At 38.7% G+C, this 23128-nt stretch overlaps 1 protein-coding gene across 3 annotated transcripts in view; it reads left to right on the forward strand.

Annotated features, from left to right (window-relative positions):
• Window positions 1-23128, forward strand: part of GRIA3 (glutamate ionotropic receptor AMPA type subunit 3) — a 155824-nt gene that overhangs the window by 34024 nt on the left and 98672 nt on the right. For all 3 annotated transcript variants that reach the window (XM_075435790.1, XM_075435789.1, XM_075435788.1), the window contains exon 3: window positions 1869-2108. In XM_075435790.1, coding sequence (XP_075291905.1) covers window positions 1869-2108 — 240 coding nt within the window. The remainder of the gene's footprint in view (window positions 1-1868; window positions 2109-23128) is intronic.

A 23128-nucleotide genomic window follows, 5' to 3' on the forward strand; every position in this document is an offset into this window, starting at 1 on the left:
CAGTCTTTATTGTTCCCTGTTTTTCACCTGTAAGTTAGTTCCTTTTATTTGTTACTTCAGCAGATAATTTTTATGGTAGCTTTTCTACTTTATATCCTGCTGCTATATAGTTTAACAAAATGCCTTTTGAAACAGTGTATTTAATTCCTCAGCCATGCCTCTGGGACTAAATTCTTGCTGTATTGTAACTTCCTTTATATCTTTTCTTTGCAGTGATTGAGAACTTCCACAAACTTTTCTTTCAGAAATCACTACTTATTCCCTTTCTGTGCCTCATGCATGTCTCTCTTCTGTCTACACCAGCTTTTTACTGCTGGTATCCACGGCTGATCATGTCCTGTTATAGTGGCTTAAACACTTAAAGAAATTCCTTAATAGCATTTCTATTTTTGAATCTGGATCTCCAGGAAGAAAATCAAATTTTCACGCCTGACTACCTATTTGAGGTGTTATCCATGATGCTGTGTCAATGAGCTGATATTGTGGAGAATCCTTTTTAAAATTACTTTAACAGGCTTTAGTGATTCTGAATGGTAGCGTTTATGGCAGGAAATGTTTCATGATGGTACTTTCGGAAGTAACGATGCTGTATATTTCCGTGTAGAAGTCATGTCTTCTTTAACGGTAATTACTTCCCCTTGCTTTTTGCAAAGTTAAATGTGCAGCTTTTTGGCAAAAGTGGTTAATGGGGCTGGTTGAAAATTGTTGTTAAATCCAATTCTTGACAAGCAAAACTGTTAATCTCAAATGAACATTTTTCTGGGAAACTTACTTTCATTACAAATGGGACTCGCTCATCTCAATCCGTGAATGTTTTGATTTAGAAGTGCTGCTGTGCTGTGGTGTATTTCAGTTGTACAATCATTATTATGGACCAGAGCCCCAGCATCTGACATATCGGGCTCCCTCGCTATCTCTGATGCAGTTTCCCTCCCTTGAAACTGCTTAGGGTCACAGGAGATTTGCTCTGTTCCTACAGAGTTGAACAACAAAGAAACTATTTTTACTGCAACTCCCATGAAGTTGACCATGTTTCTAAACTGAAATACTTTCATTTTTGTCCAGAATGGTCATTGTTCAATCTCTACAAAGTATGGGAAATGAAGTGTTTCCCCAGAGAAGTACGTGTGAAACAAAACACCTTTGACTGCATTTTGATTATTTTCTGGTACTAGGTGTATTCCTCAGGACACCAGAATGGTTAATGACTAAAAGCCTCCAGATTAAGGGATATCAACTTTTGTCCCATGAAGCAACAACATATGTTCCTTGTTTTGTGTTGTCGTTAATGAGCCGTACACTTTCCAAATTGTTTCTGAAAGATTTTAACACTCATTTAAGAAACCACCATAATTTCTCACTGAATAAGACCACACCCAGATTTCATACAGAGATTCCAGAGCTGTGGGCTACAAAGGAATAAAACATCCACATTTCTTTGAATCAGGTCTGCAGCAAGGTGGGATAGCAGGGAAAATCACATCTTAACATTTTGACTTTTAGGCCGACCTGACATTTTGTACGTAGCTGCTAACAGAGCTCTCAAGGTACTACTCAAGGGAGGAAGGTATTTTACAGACAAGCAATGTAATCCCATGTTTGTTTTTAAAGAATATGGAGAGGTTAGTGGATTGTAATAATACAGCAGGACAAATCGCGGTCAAAAATGTGCTCAGGCGAGTTTAATTGTGACAAAGTTTGTACAACTGACAGCTACATTGAAATTAGTATATATTATCTCATGAATTCATTCCATCTGCTGCATCATACAGAATAATTTCAGGATTGCTTAGAAGTTCAAGTACACCTGAACGTTTGTTTGCGTTCATTGTATGCCAGATTTTAACACCCCTGTCTGCCTTTGTTAGTCTGTTCGCAGTTTTCCAGAGGAGTTTATGCCATCTTTGGATTCTATGACCAGATGTCAATGAACACACTGACGTCATTTTGTGGAGCCCTTCACACGTCCTTCGTCACACCCAGCTTCCCAACAGATGCAGATGTGCAGTTTGTCATCCAGATGCGGCCAGCATTAAAAGGAGCCATCTTGAGTCTCTTGGCTCATTATAAGTGGGAAAAGTTTGTGTACCTCTATGACACAGAACGGGGTAAGCACCATAATTTTAAGTGATTTATCTCTTTCATTACTTTCTATAAGTATTACCAGAATCAGTATGTGTAGCCCATCCCAATTTTCTTCTGGATGCGGGTAGCACATTCTAATGGTGCTGGAAAACAAGTTTACTCTGAAGAAACTAAAATGAATGAATAAATGAAGAGAAGGCGTCTTCGTATTACTGATCATTTGTAAAGAGATTCTCTGGAGGATAGTGTTAGCAGTGTAAGCATTCAATTTGGAATACCTGGTTTCCATGGAACTTCAGACTCAACACTTGCCAGGGTTTTTGAGTCCCAGCAAAATAAATAAAGTCGGCACTATGAAGTAGGCTGTTAAGCAAGAGCTTCCGCTGTGCGTGACATTGCAAATCCCACACCACTTTACATAAATGCACATTTCTCCTGTCACTGGACAAAGACAATCCATGCTAAAATATACTCTCAAAATGTCTGGGCATCAGTGACTGTCTAAGAATATGATGCATAAGATGCTTTAGGGCTCTGCTGGAGAAAAGATGCTCTAGGTATGTCACATGGATATGCAGAGATGCATTTAGATACATGACAAGAATGACCAGAGAAATGTTTTACTAAAAGAAAACATATTAAAACCAGTGTTTCCACACTTAAGCCAATTATTAACTACTAAAAAGCACTAAAGGTGGCAAATCCTATCAAAAAGAGATCTAAGCATCAGAAACCATTTTCTGTGAGCACTCTTGCATATTTCTGTGGAGCAGCATTTGCCACCTGCTCAGAGTGTACAGATTTTTCTTGGTTACAGTTTCACCTGGGTAGCGTTTTTTGCATCAGATAGATACACCACTGCCCTTCTCACAAGCTTTATGATTAACAACTCCCAAGAACTTCTTCCAATCAGAGGGGTCTGGATAGAGCCAAAGAAGCGTAGATTCCATTCCTGGCTCCCATGACAAAAGTTCTGATACCTTAGGCTGATGCGTGTTGGTGAAGACCAAGGCTTTGGTGGCTGTGCTTTTCACACTGAAGACTAATAGCATCACCCAACTAAGGACATGCTGTATGTTGAAAGACAGTAATTTTTAGTCTGATTTTAGGTGAATGTCAAGAGTTCAGAGTTTTCTGAGTGATTGGGGGGGGGTGTGAAATATTTCTAGCATTGAAAAACGCTAGCTGTGAGATCAAGTAGGAAAGTATGAAGGAGTTAAGAACGCCATTAGTTTTTAAATCTTTTAAAACCACTACCCAAACATCGCTATTTCTGGTTTAGTCCACTATTAAATAAAAACTCCTGTGAATATGCCAGTTGTCTTGAGTGAGAAAGGTTTGATGTGACCAAATGTGATAAGCTTACAGCATGTGATAAAGGAAAATGTCATAAGTTCCAGGACTAATGAAACGTATCATGATTAAGTCTAATAAAGTTTGCTTTGGAAGGAGATGCATCAGTCATCCAAGATCATGCCTAATAAGAAATTTCACACTTCAGACTGGAAAAATCATCCAAAGCAGCAGGAGTTTCACTAGGACTTGTCTAGATGATAGAACTGTCAGACTAACTGCGATAATAACAGAAGGCATGAGGGAAGACTTGTAGACTCAGACTTGCATTTTTCTACAGTTCTCGGTGTATACAGTATTTAGGTAGACACGGTCTAATCATGAGCTTATTATGATGCCTAATTCCTTTGGAACAGTTTAGGTTGTGTCTAGCCTTTATTTTGCCTTGTTTCTGCTAAGATTTTAATCACAGGTTAAAGCACAGCTCTTGCTGGCAAAATTAGCCCCAGGAATCTGACTTTACCTCTGCTGTCTTCTACCTCTTCTCTTGGCTTCCCATTCACATCCTACTCACAATCTCACAATTACTAATCAAAATCATGTTGCGAACCTGCTGTGGCTCGCATGCATGTTACGCTAGCCGTATGTTATGTCAGACATTCAGAGTAAGTGTCAGAGTGCAAAATTTGAATTAGTTGACAGCACAGGAGACTGTGGGATTACAAAATGTAGGTCAGGGTTGGAAGATGAAGGACAGTTGTGCCTGTCAGGATGTAAGAGGCATCATGGCATTATAGGTAGCTTGTGATGGGCTTTGAGTTGTTTGGGATAAACTTACCACATCTTATCTTTCCTTCCTGTACACGTATATTGCTTTTGTTTGATAACATATTTGCCGTCTGCTAAAACAGGAGCAAAAATGAACAGTTAATTATCATCAGTTACTGCTGGTTTAGTTAGAGTAAAACAAACTTGGTAGCAGTCTTATCAGCGTTGTTATTGCTGTATTCTTCCACAATTAAAATAAATTAAGAAGATTGATATAGGAGGGAGAGGCAGGGCAATTAGGTCCTAAGAAACAGACATTAGATTCCTTTGTTCGATGAGCAGCAAGCGTGGATGACAGCACCTGAAACATTTGCCCAGTCCGGTAGGCTGCCTAATTTCTTGTGATAGGCCCTCAAATACAAAAAAACATCCCAAGAGGTTGAACGATAATAATGGTGAATGACTGCTTGTGTCGGGTGGTGAATAGGCTGTATATGTTCTTGTGCTGAGATACCATTGGAAATGGAAATGCTAGAGCTGTCACAATTTTTAATAATTCCTATCTTACATACTTAACTGCTTTGGGGCACAAACACTGTAGAGAGAAAGTGTTAAGCAGTTTACTGTCAGTTCCTGAAATACACTGTCATTTAAATACTGCCTTTCTATGAAGATTATTATCTCACTGGTTTGTTCTGAGAACTGAGAAATCACAAAACATTAAGCTACTCTTTCATACGTTGAATGTTAGTTATGGACTAAATTGTTCTTGCAAGTAGTTTTACAGTGTTCTGCTGAAGCAAAACACTGCCATGTATTAAACATTGAGTTTACTATTAATAAATACCATAGCATATTACAGATGCCATGCAAGGCTGAAGGAACCTTCTTGTGGTTTTATACTGCTTATTGAACTGTTTCAGTTTAAGCTTAGGAGAACAGCGAATCAGCTTTATAAAATTGTTTTTCTTAAGCAGTGGCTTTTTTTCTTCATTGCTATCAAATTGTGTAATCATATGGTTTCCCCCTCGGTGACATTATGTAGAATACTGTGATGTTTGGCTCCTGCAATGAAGACAAAAGATAAATCTCAAACAACAGAATAAGTTAAGATCTACAATTACATAGATAGGTGGTGAAGCTTTTAATCCAGTGTGTTAGTGTGTGTGTTGTATGTGTTTATATTTGTAAGTACATTATTTTCTGTTGCTATGAGATGACTGAACGTTGCAGATTATGCTCTCAAATGTATATTTATGCGCAGGTACAATATTCAGTTTCTTAAAAAGTGCTAAAGCACCACAAAGAAAAATAAAATGTGAGATTTATGAATTCCAGCAGTAAGAATTATGTCTTATCATTGCTTATTTCAGTTGCTGGACTTCTTCTGTGAAGAAACTGAAATTTAAGAGAAATATCAAATTGCATGTTCTTATCCTAGTACCAGCAGAAAAAATAAATTATACTTTGCAGAGAGTAATGATGCATTAGGAAATGGCTGCTAAGGGAACAAAGGACATTAAGCAGTGTAGAGAAGAGATAGTCACATGTTTATTTCATGCCACATGCTTGTAGTTCATGTGAAAGGGAGAGGCAGGGTTGATTTCTGTTTGTGTTAACTCACATCAATAAGTTGACACTGTTGGTTGCTGTGATGTGTGCAAAATATCTGATTAATTATATGGTGCTAACTGCCTCAGTAGGCTTCTCTGCAGTAGAGCTAAGGCTAATTAAGATTATGTCAGGATGAAATGAGATGGGGTTGCATACAGAAAGCTATTAAGAATTTTGTAGCACTTGTCAGGAAAGTCACCTTTTGCATCTCATGCTGAGGATTATGGTTTGTCAAAAACCTCAGGTTTATTTCCAGTCTTGAGGTCTGTTTCACCTCTTGCTTTACTTTGCTGTAAATCAGATATTATTCTTCTGAGTCAGTGAACTGGAGTAACACTAGTATGAATTTGTGGAGAGGTAAGCTTGTAGTTTTCATAGTCATCTAAAAGTTGTGTGAAGGTGTGAAGCACTTCTCATTTATTATAAAAATGGTAAGGTAGATTGTAATGCCGAAGCTTTTGTTTATTTAAATTTCCATAATGTTTCTTAAGTAACATTTCAGTTTATTTTTGCCAGAGAAACACTGTACAGATTGTTCACTTTCCATCTGTCAGTACAACACAGGCATTTTGTCTTAAGTTACTTTGATTTGTCGTACCTACTGTGTACAAAGACATTGATTTCTGTCATGCACATTATTTAAACAAAATCACACCAAGTGATTTCTGTGATGTGCATCAAGTCTTCTTCCTCTTCCTTCAGATCACAGGAGTCATCAAAGGACCGGAAAGTAACTTTATGTAATGCCTACCTACACAATGGGTGCTCAGTCTAGGCAGAGGTACAGATAGATCACAGTCTTTATGGCACTGTAACCAAATACCTTTCCAAATCTGAAATTCTTCTGTCATTTGGTGTTGACTTAATCTGTCAGTAGGTATCTAGTGATACCTAAAATCAAGGAGGGGGGGGGAGCTGTGGTAGATAGGGTTATTGTTGCCTAATTTTTTTTTTAATTGGTAAACACTGGCTAGATGAAGGCTGAGGCACAGAAGTGTTCATCTAAAACCCTAGGTTATGTGGTTGAGAAGAGCTGAAAATATCTGCTTTAAAAGCAGTTACATCTTTAATCCTTCTGCCACAGAAACACAAAAATTTGCCCTGAATGTAACGGATGGGTAAGGATGCAGAAGGCCTGAAAATACAGCTTCAGAAAATATGACTTGTCCTATTCCTCTTAAATATAAAACTTTCTGGTACCCTGTTGCATAAAGAAATGCCAGGTTAAAAAAAAAGAGGTACAACTGTAAGCTTCTTGATGATTATGCACAAGGCATCAAATTGCAATTGGGTTCAGTGCAAGGCAAAGAGGTCTGATTCACTGCTTCTGCTGAAGACAAAGAATAACTCTTCTGTTTAGTTCTGCTTTTACAAAATGAGGTTAGTTATCTATTGCTATCAAAGGACAAGACACTTCTGTGCTGCTTTCCCTGGAGAATGAGAGATTGGGGTTGATAAAAGAAGCGGTATGTAGAACCAGGCTCATTATATCTTCCTCAAAATTAAATTGATGGATTTTTTTTTTTATGAAATAAGAATTTCACTGAAAATTAGTGATATGTAGAACGTAACATTTTTTTCAAAATATCTGGGGTACGATTAATTTCTGTGGAATCTAAAAAGACTCTGCTTTAGTACCTGATGAATTGCTAGGGATTTTGGAACGTCAGGTTCTGGTGGGCTGAGTCTCTGCTGAAAACAGTAGTGGAAAATGTAATCTGACACAGAATGACTCCTGTTTATAAGCAGCTTCCATCAGCAGACAGGTGCAAAAGAACTCCTCCTTCCGTATAGCTCTTGTGTTAAACTTGGTGTCGTCTTTCTGCATGTCAGAAACTTCCATCTTCATTTGCAAAGATCATTCTTCAGTGAAGGGGAAAAATGACACTGGTGGTAGCAGCTACACCAGCATTAGTAAACCCTGAATTCAGCACCTGCTGAACAGTCGAATGTCAAAAGAGTCAATAGCTGAGCTGTTCATTAACATGTTTATTCTTCAGAGCAGGGGAGTTGTTCCACTAGCTGAAGCACTGGTCTGAATCCATTGCATGAAGGAAAAAGGATTTAAGGCTAGTTCACAGTTTTCTCAGAATTAAACATGGGCTAGTGCCATTTTAAAGTTATAATTCTTGTTTGCTAGTACATTTATGCCTGTTTAATTCTTCTCAGTTGCACCTCTAGAAGGTTGATGCAATGTATTTTGCTTACAGATTCGAAAGTACAAAAGCATTTGAATTCTTGACATTATCTTCTGTAAATATCAGTTTGTGGTGAAGAACAGTGGAATATACAAAGCCTGTTTGGAAGCCTATAAAACAGCAAAGGTGACAAAACGAGGAACAGTTACTGCAAACCTGGATTCTTCTGAGTCTTTTGGCTCTTTTGCAGGAGTGTTTTGGACGGCAGCCCAGGGTCATGGGGATGACATGTAGACGGTATCAATTGCTGTCCTTTAGGCAGCTATGTAGATGAGCTGTCTCATTCTCCTTTCCCACTTCTTTATATGCTGGGAAATGCACAGCGGGGAAGAAGTTCTTGGCAAGACCTCCCGAGCTGGGGCTCAGACTCCATATCACAGGAACAGGCATCGCAGCTCCGTATGTTTGAGTAATCGTGTGCCCCAGTAACTGCCGTCCAGATATTTTCTTCTAAGTCATTATCTTAGCAAAAGGCAACTTGCAGCATGGCCACAAAATGTTGCATCTTTTGCATGGCTTTGCTTGAAAGAATGTGGTGTAGGTTAAAGTTTTCAAGCTCTGGTACAACAGAGAGCACACACAATGCAAAGACCCTTACGGTAGAAAATCTATTATTTAGATTTAAAAGAATAATTGTACTTCATATAGTTAAGTGCAATAAGAAAATGATCTGTTTCTTTCACAGTCAGTCTTTGGGGAACGAGTGATTTTTACCATCTTATGATGCCTAGGATTTGTATTTATGTAGAATGGAAAATCATAGATACTACTTAGCAATGTTTGTATGAAATATATGTAATTTATCTTGACAAAGAGGCAAATCTTGACATTCTTATTTAGGGTGCATTGCTTCATTGCTTTCAGCAGCATAATGTATGAACTGAGGCTCTATTCAGGAAACATGCCAGAACCTTAACTGAAATATTCTGGGATTGCTTTACTGCTTGACTTTACTGACTAAATGTATTCGGGAATAATCTGAGCCTGACCAGTTATATCTAGCTTTTGATAATCACTCTCCATTTATTTCCTCTGAAACCTCCAAAGTCTCATACAGACTCCTTTTATCTTGGTCTCGGTGGTATACAGATACAGAAGAAAGCCCTTTTACTAATCCTTCCCCAAACAAACATTGAGACCCTGTGTGGGAGAATAGATATTGGCTGGTTTTTAGGTGGACTTGAGAGCCTTAAGCATTTTGCTTCTGATCTTTTCCATTAGCTGCTATTTGTTTAGCTTACCCCTGGTAATCACTTAAACCATTTTTCTAGCTTATGAACAAGAGGAGCGAATCAACTTTGAAAGTCATCCAGCATGAGATGTATCATAGTGGCAAGGCTAAGATGCAGCTGAAGACTAGCAGCATAGAGTTCATGGTGGTGTTCTGTAAGGCAGCTTTGTGCCTCTTTACAAGTTTTGTGTATACACAGTGGGTTTGGTTTGGTGTTGAGATGCCCAGGGAAAATGCCTGAGCATCCCTTGAAGCTGTTGGAACACACGCTACTGTAAGCAATTATTTTCCAACAAGTGGAGTAACTGCACGTATGCAACAAATTTGTGTCTTGTGTCATGGAGCCCCTGAGAATCAGGAGGTCTGTCAGCTCATTCAGGAAGAAAAGCAGGAACAGCAGAGCAAGACCATGACAGAGCCCCGACGCTGCTCGTGTGGTGGTGATGTGGTAGCATCCATTGTGCCATCCACATATAATGGTGTTGTGGTAGGGTATCGTGGTAGCCTCACTCACACCGAGTGTGAATCCAGTTGTGGATGAGAGAGCATCAGAATCTGACCTTGTTTTGTGTGAAATCAGCTTTTAAAACTGAGTCAGAACATTCAGGGTCCAGAGTATGAGTGGGAAAGTCCTGGATAAATAATTTCTGGAAGCCTAAAACAGGTCGTGTGCTACCCTCGTGGTCCTAAAGAAAGCAGCTGGAACTCTCAGGAACATGAGCTGAGGTCCTGAGTATCTTGCGTAGTAAACACAAGAACTAGCAGCACTGCCACTCACCCATGACTTAGAGATGAAGTCTGCAAACAATTGTGTTTATAAACTGACTTGCGTAAATGCATCATTTAAATATTTAGCTTTTCGTAAACATGCCTGCTTTATCAACTTCTGGTATAGTGATAACATTTAATTTTTTTATTGTATGTACAGGTAATTTAAGTGGCAGAAGCTTTTGTTCTCAGTTGATTTATGCATGTATCAGCAAGGCTTAAATGGTCAGAATCTCACGTTTCCAGATTTCTTGAAACAAAGCTAAAGTTCAAGGTGGTTTCCAAGTGCAGGTGGGGGGGGAAAAGGGCTAAACAGATACATGAGAGAGGTTGTTGGCCCTTTTGCTCTGAGACAAGGGCAAGGACTTGACACAGAGCCAAGCCTTAGAGGTGGTGGAGAGGCTTTGCTTGGAACCAGAGCAGAGGAGGTGGAATTTGTTGATCTCAGGGAGGAGATGGGACTTTTTAGACTAGAAAGGAAGGCTGTAGAAAAGAATAACTCTGTGCAAAAGACTGAGTAAATTTTTATCAAACCTATTTGTTAACCCATCTCACCCAACAGATCTAGGAGTTTACTTAAAGTTACTTTGTTGAAGTTTATTATTTTGCATCTGTACATGCAGCATAGCTTTAAAGGCTGGAAGCCTTTGGTGTGTTTGTCATCTGGATGCTCAGAGCAAGGCAAGCCAGCTTCACCTGGGGACTTGTACTCATTCTGTTCATGGGAGTGAACTGTCTTGCTGACACAGTGGCCCTCAGTATATTTCTAGAACAGTGGATGTTTCTTATTCACAGTTAGGAAACAGATTCCCTACATACACTACGAGAGACCTCACACTTTTGTGAGCATGGTGTGATAGTGAGAAGATATTCAGCCCAGGCAAATGAACCATTCGCCAGCTGAAGAACTTCTGTGGAATGAGCACAGGGTGTTGTGGCTCAGTGGAATGACTGTAACAGTTGCAAGTGGTAAAAAATACCAAACACAAAGGAGATTTCTCCAGTGTTAGAGTAATATGTGACTAAATGGAGTATCTCAACAAGTTAGTAAATCAGAGCTTCTCCTTTTATAGAGTGGCCTCTGATACTCCAGAGCAGATTCTCAACTAAGCAACAGCATGTTCTTTTCTCACTACCAAAAGAGAGGCTTCATATGCAGTTTGAGTTTCTTTTCATACTGGACTATATTGTGTGCTGGGTGAATGGTCTGTAAAAATGTAGCTTTGTTGAGGGCTTTGTGCTTTAGAAGTGATTTTCATTTGATGGTCTCAAACAGCAATGAGTGGAGATCAACATCTGCATGGGTCATACAAGGGTTTGAGTCCTGTTTTTCAGATGGAAGGTTTGATGTACTGATCAGCAGGTTAACAACCTGATCATCTTCTACTTACATATATGGGAGTTGCTTTGTTGAGTTGAAAGCACAGTGAGCTTTGACTTGAGATGTGCAGAATGTCGTACTGGAAGTCAATGGCCATGGTTACTAATGAAAAGCAGTTTTTCATATTCCTACACAACAATTCTGTTAAATTTTACCATGAATTTCCCTTCCACCTAGAAAAGAACTTCAGCCTTTGAAGGAACTCATAATGGATTCATAAGAAGCTTTGCATTTAAGGTAGTTAAATAAATGGTGTTTGCCATGGAGTTTATATGAAGGAATCCATTGGTTATAGATTCAGTACCTTCCTCCTATTACTTGGCCCTTTTAGATGTAGTTTCTTCTTTCAGGCTTCAGAGGATTTACCAAGCTAGTTTGACCACATGCCTTTTTCTTCCCAGAAAATACCAGCTGTCTCAGTAAGCATAAAGATGACTCGAATGCTTTGTAGAAGAAAAATGCGAATGCATTTATGACAAACCCACTCAGCTGGCAGGTAGAATGATCTTGTATTTAGGTTAAGGAGTTTTTAAAGGATTTTTTTCTTACAGAGATAGATTTTTATTTTTTTTTTCCCTCTGGGTTCTCATGAAACATTTAGAATCTTACCTGTTTTTTTTTGAACTCTCCTTCTTGCAATTCACAGTAGGACAGCACTAAGCGTGCATTTCAGAAGGTATATAAGACAGTGTACTATTCTAGTACAGTGGAATGAAAAATACCTCTACAAAGTGCTGAAGTATTAATCTCTACTGAAAAAAAGTGCAAAGTTCCTGACATGATTTTTATACTCAGTAACAAGTAATTATTCATTTCTTCAGCTGTGGATGCATAGCTTTTCCTGGCCACCTCATTTGCTTTGATTCATGACACAAAGAATCAACGGGAGAGAAAGGTTACCTGAGGTTTTATTCATCCTGATCCTGAGCTCATCGTGTTCACAGCCTGTTGCTTTGCACTTAGAAGTATTTCTGACTTACCTTGGTTGTCAGCAGCCCAAAGAAACAAATCACCAGTGAGTGATTTGCACAGCATTGCAGCATTTAGTTGAGGCCCCTCTAAGTGATTAAGCATAGAGCTGTGATCTCTTACAACAGCAAAGAATCCTCTTTATTGCTGGAGTGTTTCTCCTTCAGTTTTTAGGGCCAGATTCCTTAGGCACTGCTCTGCAAAGCAGGTGTGCCGTGGAGTCTGGATCTGCACGTGAAGTACGTCTGTGCTCCCTCCAGCATGGAGGGGAGAGAGCATGAGTGGGACAGAGACTGAGTAAGCGGAGGTGTTTTTGCCAAGGTAGTAGTAGTTTAGTGAGTAGTGTGGGCTAATGCATCCTGTCTGAAACTGAAGAATTTCATAAGCCAGAACTGACTGCTGCAAACACACCTGCAGTTCAGTTCTCTGCCCCAGCGCAGTGATCTGTGCTAGAGCTGTGAATGCTTGGTAAGCTGTGAGCGTCACGGTTCCGTGCTGACAATATAAAACAGCGTCAGTCTGGGATGGTTAACAGGTACCAAGCAGTGGTTGTTAAGGTTGCTTAGGAGCTCCTGAGGTGTTGTTTGCTTTGGGGATATTTTTGTCAATGCTGAGAATAGTACTGTGCAGTGGATTGCTGGGCCTGTGCACATACCAGATGTAAGAGGACTGCTATTATTTGCATAAAGTACTAATATTTTTGTAGCATTTCTTCTTCTGCTTATGAAGTTGTGAGTTATTTCTCCACTCTCTAGTTATGTTCAGGAGAGCAGTAATCCATTTTTGACAACTCAGATTTTGATAATCTGTCCAACTGTACTTGAGAATGGGTTTATAAAGAAGCGTGGCCGCTCCATACACTGCATTGAACCGTACTACTTAAGGACAGATCCAAATCACTTTGTTCAGTTGTGGCGATTTTTTAATCAGCACTTATGTGTTGTGACCGTTTAACTGAGGCTCCTTTCCCCTTTGTAAAGTAAAAGCTACTTCTGGCTATTCTAGTTTAGCCTAATGAAATGGCTGCTGATCACTGAAAAGCCTTTTGGTTCCTTTCACGTTCTCATTATAAGGTGGTGTACAAAGCAGTCTCAGATACAGTGGCTCCAAGCTGTCCTTAAGCTGTCTAGATCTCGGAGTCATAGTTAAGAAGACTTTTCCAGAGAAGAAAATGCATGACAGTGGTCATTAAATATTTTCTTAGGGTACTTTCTAGTATTTTAAACACTCTGAAGCCATCAGATACATATGGCAAATAATGCAGAAACTTTCAGGTGTATTTTTTAGCAAGGTGTTTCATGCTAATCACTCTAAGGCCACAATACTGTCATTTTTGAATCAAAGGCTATATATGGCCTTGTAAATTTATACAGTGATCCCCTTGGTGATATAAAAATAATGATGTAGTCTCAGAATTAACATGGGAAAGCATTTATTAAACTCTTGGGGGCCTTCAATTCAGTATGTGTGGTGTGGTTAATATGCAAGTATGGGTGGTTCTAATGGGTGAATACATCAAATAAACTAAAATGTTGAATAAAGCTATGATATAAACACTTTCTTTCCTTTATTGTATGTAGTTTTCAGTTGCCATTATGTCCTGCTCAGTCATCTAAAATATATGAAAGAATCCATGGTTGTCACTCATCTTTATGAAATGTCAAAGTCCTATACTACATTGACCTCAATCTATGTGCATTAATTCATGAAGAATTTAATTTGAGGAGTTTAAGTCAGAACTGCAGTATAAAATCCTTTCAGTGCAGTTTAATTATTTTGCCAGCATTATATACACATAACACCATTGTAGTCTAGGCTGGATTGTGTTGTCATCTGCTCCTAAGACTAAAGATACTGTAAATGTGTCTCTAGATCAGAGAGTGCTATTTGCTGGAATCTTATTTCTTACTGGCTTTTTCTTCCCGTGCTGAAGAAGGGGGAAATTATGATTTTAGGAGCAAATACTAGTCTTCAGTTTGAGTAGTTCAGCACATCTTTTATTAGCAAGATAAGACTTTATTCTTTCAGGAGGGGGAAAAAAAAAAAGCGAAGACAAAAAAGAGGGAAATGAAAAATAAAGAAGCCAGTCTTCTGACATTGTGTGGCTCAGCAAGATCAAACCTTTCAGCTGACTACACCAGTGTCAGTAATTGCTCTGTGGATAGAATTGCTATTGCTTAGTAGTACTAGCATTATCGATCAGTTGGTTTTGTCCATGAACTGACAAAGATAACCTCAAATTAGATCAAGTTTTTATTAAAGAAAGAAAATCAAATTGTGGTTGGCTGTACACAAATAATAGTGAGTTATACGAACGCGTAATTATTGCAATAACGTTTTTGCAGAGATTTCTTGAAAGTAAACCCCCAAACTCTCCTGTTTGGTTTTTTTCTGCCATTTGTTATGCAGTCCTCTGCCTCCCTCACCTGTACACGTAATGGGCAAGCCTATGTATTTTTAATGACATTGTAACAGTTGCCACAAAGAGATGAAGGGGGCAGAAGGGGAGATCTGAGCTTCTCTGTGAAAGGGGAGGCATAGGAAGGGGTGAATAGAAGGATGCGTAAGTTATTACAGCCTCAAGGCAGCAGTAATTTATGCACTGACAGTTTGAATTTCATGCTATGCTATTTTAAAAAAGCTTTACAAAGTAACTGCCTCTGTTACATTAGTGTATGTGTTGGTTTTAGAGATATTCCGCATCACGGAGACAGTTTGAACACAAACATTTGAAACTCATTCATCAGAGTATGGCAGTTGTCCTGTTTCAGTAAGAAAAAAACCTAATAATATAAAAAGGATAGTAATTTTCCACATTTTAATGTGAGTTTGAGTGCCCTGAAGGATTTTTCAGGGTTGTTTCATTACTTATTTGTCTGGTTTTAGATATGTTTGTGAAAGTGAAAATTGTGCCTTTAGACGATGTGTATATATTGTATTAGTATTATTGTAGTTGTCCTTTCTGGAACCATTTTGCTACACTTCTCAAAGAAAGCAACAAAATGGATGTGAATGGCATACATTTGAATAATGACCATTTCGGTTGGCATGTTTTCTTTACGCTACAAATCAGAGGAAAGCCTAGCTGCACACAGCATCCAGTTTGGTGTAAGACCAAACAGTGCTTCCCTTCTGACATGAACCATATGATAATATTTATGCATTAAAGCACCATTCCCTTACAAGGAAATATTCAGCTTGGCTGTTTAATTATGAATTCCCATTTATGTAGCAGTAGTTTCCATTAGTATAACAATTATTGTAAAATCACAAATCTCAAAGCTTAAATAGTAACAGTGACTTCAAACGCTTGAAGTGTGTAGAATTACACTGAGCAGTCGTTAATAATATATATGAAGCCAAACATATTAAGTGTAAGCAGCTGTAGGCCGTTACAGTTTAGATTTAATTTAAGTAATCTCTGGATTGACCTTCTTCAAAAACTGGCCACAGTAGGCAATATAAACACATCATTGTCTGTCTTACAGTGAATTTTAGATGCCAGCTGCATCCTCATAACACTTTATTGGGTCTCCTATGAAAATTCTAGATAAAAACATAATGGGAGCAATGATGTTATTTGTTCTTAAGTTTTAAGTGCTATTTATTTTGCATAGAGATGGTCTTGGTTTATGGGATATTCATTTGCATCTTTCTGCGGTTATTGTTTTTGTGACTTCAGTGACCTCCCTCTGACTGTAAAGCTGGATTTTGTCAAAATGTTTTTAACATTAAAACTTTTGCTGCAGGGAATTCAGATTGCTACTGAATGTAACCAGTTGGTACAGCTGTGTAAAAATCAGAATATGCCTCGGAGCATAGCAAAAGCCATTCATCACATTTCTTTGAAGTGAAGCAATGCAGATTTGCACAGGTGAAGATTTGACCTTATGTGTTTAAAAGTAATTTCTTGACAGGTCCATTTGAAACAACAAAATTGTAGCACAGAGATAACGACTTGCACAAAATCATTATTATAAAAGATGATGAAAAATTCTCCCATATTTTAATACTCAAATGTGTTCTTTTTTCCAATTCCCAGATAGGTAATTTTTAAGACTTCACATGAATAATGGATGCTATTTAAAATGTTTGCTTAAGAACAATGAGTTCATTGTATCAATAATGAGAAGTTTTATTATGGGCCACTTTGTAATATTTCGATTGTCATGTTTTATACCACTCGAGATCAGATGGTAGAAATCCACTTAATTGTTGTATTGAAGCTGCACTCATTACTGAAGGTGGGGAGGGAATAAATTTTTGCTTTCTGTTTCTACAGCATCTACCACAATGGAGTTCCTGAGAACTGCTTTAAACAAGTAATTGCTGATTGTTACACTATAATGAAGGGAAACAGAGAGACTTCAGTGGATATTTTGCTAGAAAATTGAGAATTAGCTTCAGTTTTATTACTTGAGGTGTATTTATATGAGTTACAGTATGAAGAGTAGCGACCTCAGTTGTCATACAGAGACCAGAGTCTAGAAGCAATAAAAACGGAAATCTGTGTCACAAGGGAAACTAGTTTTCCGTAAACTAATAAAAATTATGTTCTAATGATTTCTGTGTGATCCTTCAGGGATTTCTAGGGACGTGTTTGTTGAAGAAAGGCTGAAAGTGGTTGTATTTCCCTAGTTTTAGTCTTTTTTAATGACTGTCCTTTACAGAATGTGTCTTGGTGCGGTGCCTTCTTCTCAAGTTACTATTCACAGTCTTTTCTCATTTCCTTTCTAGGGCTTCCTACTTTATTCCGTGATGATATAGCACTAGGTTCTTCAACATAAGTAACAAATGTATATTTTCCTCTGCTACCTGACAGAATTAAAGCTTGGACAGAAAATTTGGTCAAGTTAAAGTCAGGTGGAGCCTGAGAAGGAGTAGGAAATGTTGAGTGAAACAGAAATTACAAATTCAGTTTGGACCAAGCTGAAAAATGTTAGTTTATCTGCAAAAAATCTGGTCCATGTTATTTAAAGACTAACCTTTAGTTTAATCTTTTTTCAGATTTTGAAAGGAAAGATCATTAATTAAATTTTGAAGAATATTTTCCTTTATTTTTTTCAGCCTGAGTTATAACTTCAGATTGGCCTAAACTTCTGGCTGTGGTCCCCTCCCCTTCTAAAGCTCTATTCTTCCAGTAAATGTAATGTTAATTGAAAAAAAATTTACCAGCTCTATTACTGAATTCACGGAGCAGGAATTGCTAACGGGACACTTCCCTAAACAGTAAGTGAAGTTATATGCCCATATGTGATTCATGCAGGGCGTCAAAGAACATTTTTAATTTATCTGAGAGTGGCCAGTGGCCAAACTTGACAGAAGAAAACCAGCCAGCAATAAACACAGTGCTGTTTGCCGGAAAGAAATGTATAAGGACATTATTTTAGTAATCTCCACATGTCAGTTAAGTATTATATCTCATTATTCTGTACAAAGATATAATTTTACTGAGACTAGAATTATTTGCATACTTGCCTTCAATTGTGATCATCCACACTTTGTTTTATTTTATTAGCAATTACGTAAAAAAAAGTAAATCACAGTTAATACACTGCAAAGATATTATAAATATTTTTCAGTGTTAAATTTGGTCAAATCAAACCAGATATTTAACATGGATTTTTAAATCATTGAATTACGGAATTGTTGCCCTTCTGCATTATATAAAATTATTTGGTATCCATTGATCATTTATAGATATTTATAAACATGTCCTGAATAAAAAGCATAAAATTATCATTAGCACGTTTTGCTAGGACAAATGTAACAGGTTTTGAGTAAAATTATTCAGGAGGTGCAGAGCAAACTTTTTTATGCTTGCTTGATTTGCGCGCAGTGTAGTCTTGTCCCCCTGACTGTTGTATAGTGTTGATTGTGCAGTATCTTTGTAGACTGCTTAAACATTGTTCACTTAAGCAACAAGTTAGCAAAGTGAATAATAACTTATTATTTTATTGATGTAAATGAGAGATGCTTTCCCTTTGCCCCAGGTGTTAGTCTGTATTTACATTAGGAATGATTATCAGAAACAGATGTCTGAACAATGCCTGTTTTAAAGAGCTGTTAGAGCTAAGGCTATTGAGAGTAGGTTCTACCCAGATGCGAGAACAGTTAGACACGAAGCAGTCAGGTTTGCTTGCTGTCACATTTCTTGCATGGTACTTTCCAGACAGTCAGCCTAATCTATGTTATTTTTGTGTCGTCTCATACAGAAGACAAATAGTCCTGTGGTACCACAGGAGTCAGATGAAGCTGTGGTACATAGTTGCATCTTCTAGTGGTGAGAGTATCTGTGCGTATGGAGTAGATGGACCTAGACAACAATCTGATGCTGAGACTGTCTTATCTCTTAGCCCGATGGCATAGAATCATAGAACAGTTTAGGTTGGAAAGCGCCTGTAAAGGCCATCTTGTCCAGCCTCCCTGCAGTGAGCAGGGACCTCTTCAACTCGACCAGGTTGCTCTGAGCCCCGTCCAACCTGGCCTTGAATGTTGCCAGGGATGGGCATCAACCACCTCTCTGGGCGACTTGGCCGAGTGTTTCACCACCCGCATTGTGGCATGTATCGTTCATTCTCACGCTGGTTTTTACAAATACCACTGTAACAATCCCAGTAAAACTGATGGGAGCTTTTGCTTTGTCCTGTTCAGTTTTCAAAGCAAAAATCCTAAGCAACAGGATAAAGGCTCCAAAATCCATTAAGCTAAGTAACAAAAAAATTACCGTGCTGGGAAAGCAAGCTTATTTGTGTTGCTTGTGGACAATGGGGAAGTTGGTATTTTCTTTTGTCAGCTGTGGCCCTGATGATTGAGGACCACTGCATTAGTACTGTATTCTAGCAACCAGCTCTGCCACAGTGTGGTAAGGAGAAGTGGCCCCTTCCAGACCTCTGGTCTTTTTAGGCGTAGTCAAATTGCAAGGTAATCCCAACTTTTTTCTTCTACAGTTAATAGAAACATGTAGTTTAAAAGGCAAGCCTTTATACATTGGGGTCTTGTTTTCTAATGGTGTCTGGAAGTGACTTTATGCATGAACTGTGCTTGTTTCACTCGTTGGGTTGTTGCATTCAGCTGCTAAGAGTTGCATTGGCAATACCCAGTGGAGCCTTTACCTTCTGTGGGCAAGGGTACAAATGTGGTGCATCGGTTTCACTGCAACAGTAGTTCTGTTAAAACCATCACATTTGCTGACCATTCAGTAAAGGTCATCGTGCTTGTGACAGAATAAACGAGCCAGAAAAGAATTACACAGCTTCCGGCCAAAAAAAAAAAGAGTAAGGGCATCATAGCAATATTTTGTGTTTTAAGATCTCTCCCTTATTTTTCTTGGGATTCTTTCCAAAGAAATGAAATGTATTATCCATGTGACTTTTGGGAGAAAGAACATTTGCAATAGCCTTTTAGCAGTACATCACTGAGGTCAGTATGTGTGTGTCAGATACAGGTGCTGTGGTTTTCTTTACTACACAGTGCAGAGCGATGCAGTCTGTATATCCAGCAACGTAAGGAAAAGCTAGCTTCCACCACATTCCACCTGAGTGCAGGTCAACTGCTTTAATGTAGTCTGTGTGCTGCCACATCACAGGCTTCGTCTCTCACTTTCCTTTGTGTTAGTAATAGTATTCTGGAACACTTGGGAGAGAAGCCAGAATTTTGATCTTCAGACACCAAGAAGAAAATTTAAGTCATTCTTTGAAACACAGCAACTGGTACAGGAGCTCAGGGAGTATTGCAAGGCAGTCCCATGGCACCGGAGTGTTAAAGGTGGATCCCAGGTGTGTTTGAAGATCATGCTCAATATTGTTGCTCTGAGGAGCTATATGAATGGTACGGGAACTGACGCTTCAGTAGTGAGTGAAACCCTTCTCACATTGTCAATAGTGAATGTTTATTTAAGAGAAAAATCAAGGAAGAAAATACGAATATCTGATAACAAAGAAGAGCTTTCCTGTGCCACACCAGGCATTCATCTCCATGCAAAATTCCTACTGAAGTCAATGGGAGGGGTGTCCAATGTATTATACTTTTCTATACTGCTTGACTCTCATGTCTACCAGCCATGAATTGTCTCTGTGACTTCCTAAAAGGTTGTAACTTGGATTCAAATTTACCCTTTCTCTTGTCTTTGGGCATTATAAAATGAACTCTTTTAAAAGATCTAAGTTACTCCTGATACGCTGTGAGACCTACCTGCTCATTTCTTGTCAACAGACATGAGTTTCTACTTTGGTGAGTGCTGCTGGTAAGAATTAGAGTCCTGGTGGTTGAAGACATCTGTCAGAAGGAAGCTAAGAAAGATCGAAGTGTTTAAAGCTGACAGACAGAGCTGAAGAGACGTGGTTTCTAATTTTTTGTGTATAACAAATTAAAATACTGGTTTGCTTTATCTTTAATAGTTTACTGCAGTTGGCCGGTACAAGTTAATTTTTAGCTTCAGAGACAAACCGTATTATTGTGTTCAACCAGAAATAAGAAGCCACCAGCACAGTGGAAAAACTATGGTGCCTGCAGTGCAAAATCACAGAATAATCTTGCTGATACGTTTAGCCGTGTCAGCAGTTCGATATAGCACCCGATGCTGTTCCCTCCGCAGTGAATGGCAAAACTCCCTGCAACTCAGCGGTGATGGAGAAGTCTTCAGTGATTGGGATTAGGTGAATTACTTTCTGATTACTTTGCTTCAGAAGAAGTATTCGCAGGTCTAGACTGTAAAGAAGACTTCTTATGGCTGTTGACAGGCTCTGTGACCATGGTCTGATCTCCAAGCCGAAGAATTATATGAAAAATACTGCCAATTGTTGGCTGAAGTTCTCAGTGGTGTGGGTTCCTTCCTGTCGTTCAGCTTTATATGCTTAGATCTAAACTCAGTCTTTCTGTGAACTCTTTGAGGAATAAAACATACTAATCTTTTCAGGAATATGGCTGGAATAGTTGGAAATGATCTCTGAATTCCCACAGAAATTCTCGTGGCTTTAGCTGAAGCAGATGTAGGCTAATGTCGATTGCCAGTGTTTTAAAACTGTTTGCAGGGAATGGAAAAGAGCTGATCTAGAACATACACAGTTAATTTTGCTCTCTTCCTGCTTCACTCTGAAGGTGTTATAGTTCCAGGATATAAGAGGGAGAACAAAATATTACTACATGTGGAAAATGAGATGGTGGTGTAGTGTGGAAGGCTGAGGACCTGGAAAGTCAAGTTGTTTCTCTTCTGGTGTTCAGGATAGATAATGGCATAAATCTGCTCTTCCACAGAGTCCTGAGTACAGAGGACATTTGGGAGTGTGCTTAAGTTAGGCTGGAGCTCTGAAGTGGTTTATCCTACAGTACCTGAACCACTAGTGCAACATGTAATCAATGGAGGTATAGATGAGACATGCTTAACTGTGTGGTGGTAGGACTGTGGTCTCGGCCCTATGTCTTTCAGCATGCTTTTATTTTTAATCCTCCCTCAGTTCCACATCATCCAAGGTGATAGAGGTGAATCTCAATGGGGGAAGTAAATGAGTAGAAGCCATGATGTGTAGCAGGGGAGACAACAGTGCTGTTTTGGAAAGAGGAATGACGACACCAAGACTTGCATTATAGGCAGAGGCAAAAAGGGCTATCCAAAGAATGAGGACAAAGATGCACAGTGTGGACCTTTTAGAACAGGGAGAAGACTTTTGCTGCCTAAAAAAAAAAATGAAAAGGAATCAGTGAAGTGGTGGGACGTGCTCCAAACAGTGAGCAAGAAAATCTGGCATTGAGAACCAGGACCTCAGTGAGAGCTGTTAAGTGGAGCAAGACAGTTGGACTGTGGTTCTTGACCTCTTGGTGTGCTATGGTGTATAGCACAGCCATAATAACCCAGTATTTAAAGAACACGCTTTTTAAATGTGTGCTCTTTTTTTTTTTTCCCAGAAACAACAATAATAGAACTTCTTGCTGTAAAAAGAAAGATACTGCCTGGATATTTCACTGCAGGGGGAGGGTTGGTTAGTATTGGGTACAGTCAGAGGGGACCAGCTCCCTGGAGTAAGCACAGGCATTATATTTTGAGCCTAGAACATCTGTACATTAATAATTAGTAAGATTAGATGGAAATTTTTTATTGAAGTTAAGTCCAGTTGCTCACAGGCGCAGCCGACCTGGTTTTCCTTTGCTTTTTATACCTGCACAGAGATATTACAGTAAAAGAATGTGTTAAGATAAAGATACTTTGTTTACTTGGCGGAAAAAGTAAGACTAAACAAGAAGTGCCACGCTACTGAAGGAGGGCAGTAGTGGAATGAGAACCTTTTGTTTTAAAGTACTGATTTGCACACAACACTTAGCTGTTTCCACTCTGTATACCAGGGATCTCCGTTGTTCTGTGAAATCTTTCTCTGCCTGGATGACTACAGTAATGGCAAACTGAGTGATCAGAACTATCAGTGCTTGTGCTTCTAGGTCTGTGTACCATTCACTGTATGTTTTCTCCTTCAGATTAGATGATACTAAACTTTTTGCGTATTTTACTATTGTAGTTTACTAACCACACAATCAGTTTTGTGAGGCTTTGGAGTCATGGAAGAGTAGTCATGCATCAGTATAATATCAAAACAAATGGAATAGAAGAGTTCTTTTGTTTCGCTGAATATTGGATTGAATAGTCAAATAGCATATAAACATTTTAAATAATAGTAAACACTTTGCAGTGTAATTGGTTGCAAAGCCCAACATAATTGGAGTACTGAGGCTGACTGATCCCAAGAATGTGTTTGTTACGGCTTCCTAATTTCACAGAACAACTCTGAGAAAACATTAAGAGCATTTTCTTTTGAAACTACGAAAACAGGG

This window comes from Opisthocomus hoazin, chromosome 14 (genome assembly GCF_030867145.1).
Source record: "Opisthocomus hoazin isolate bOpiHoa1 chromosome 14, bOpiHoa1.hap1, whole genome shotgun sequence".
NCBI classification, from domain to species: Eukaryota; Metazoa; Chordata; class Aves; order Opisthocomiformes; family Opisthocomidae; genus Opisthocomus; species Opisthocomus hoazin.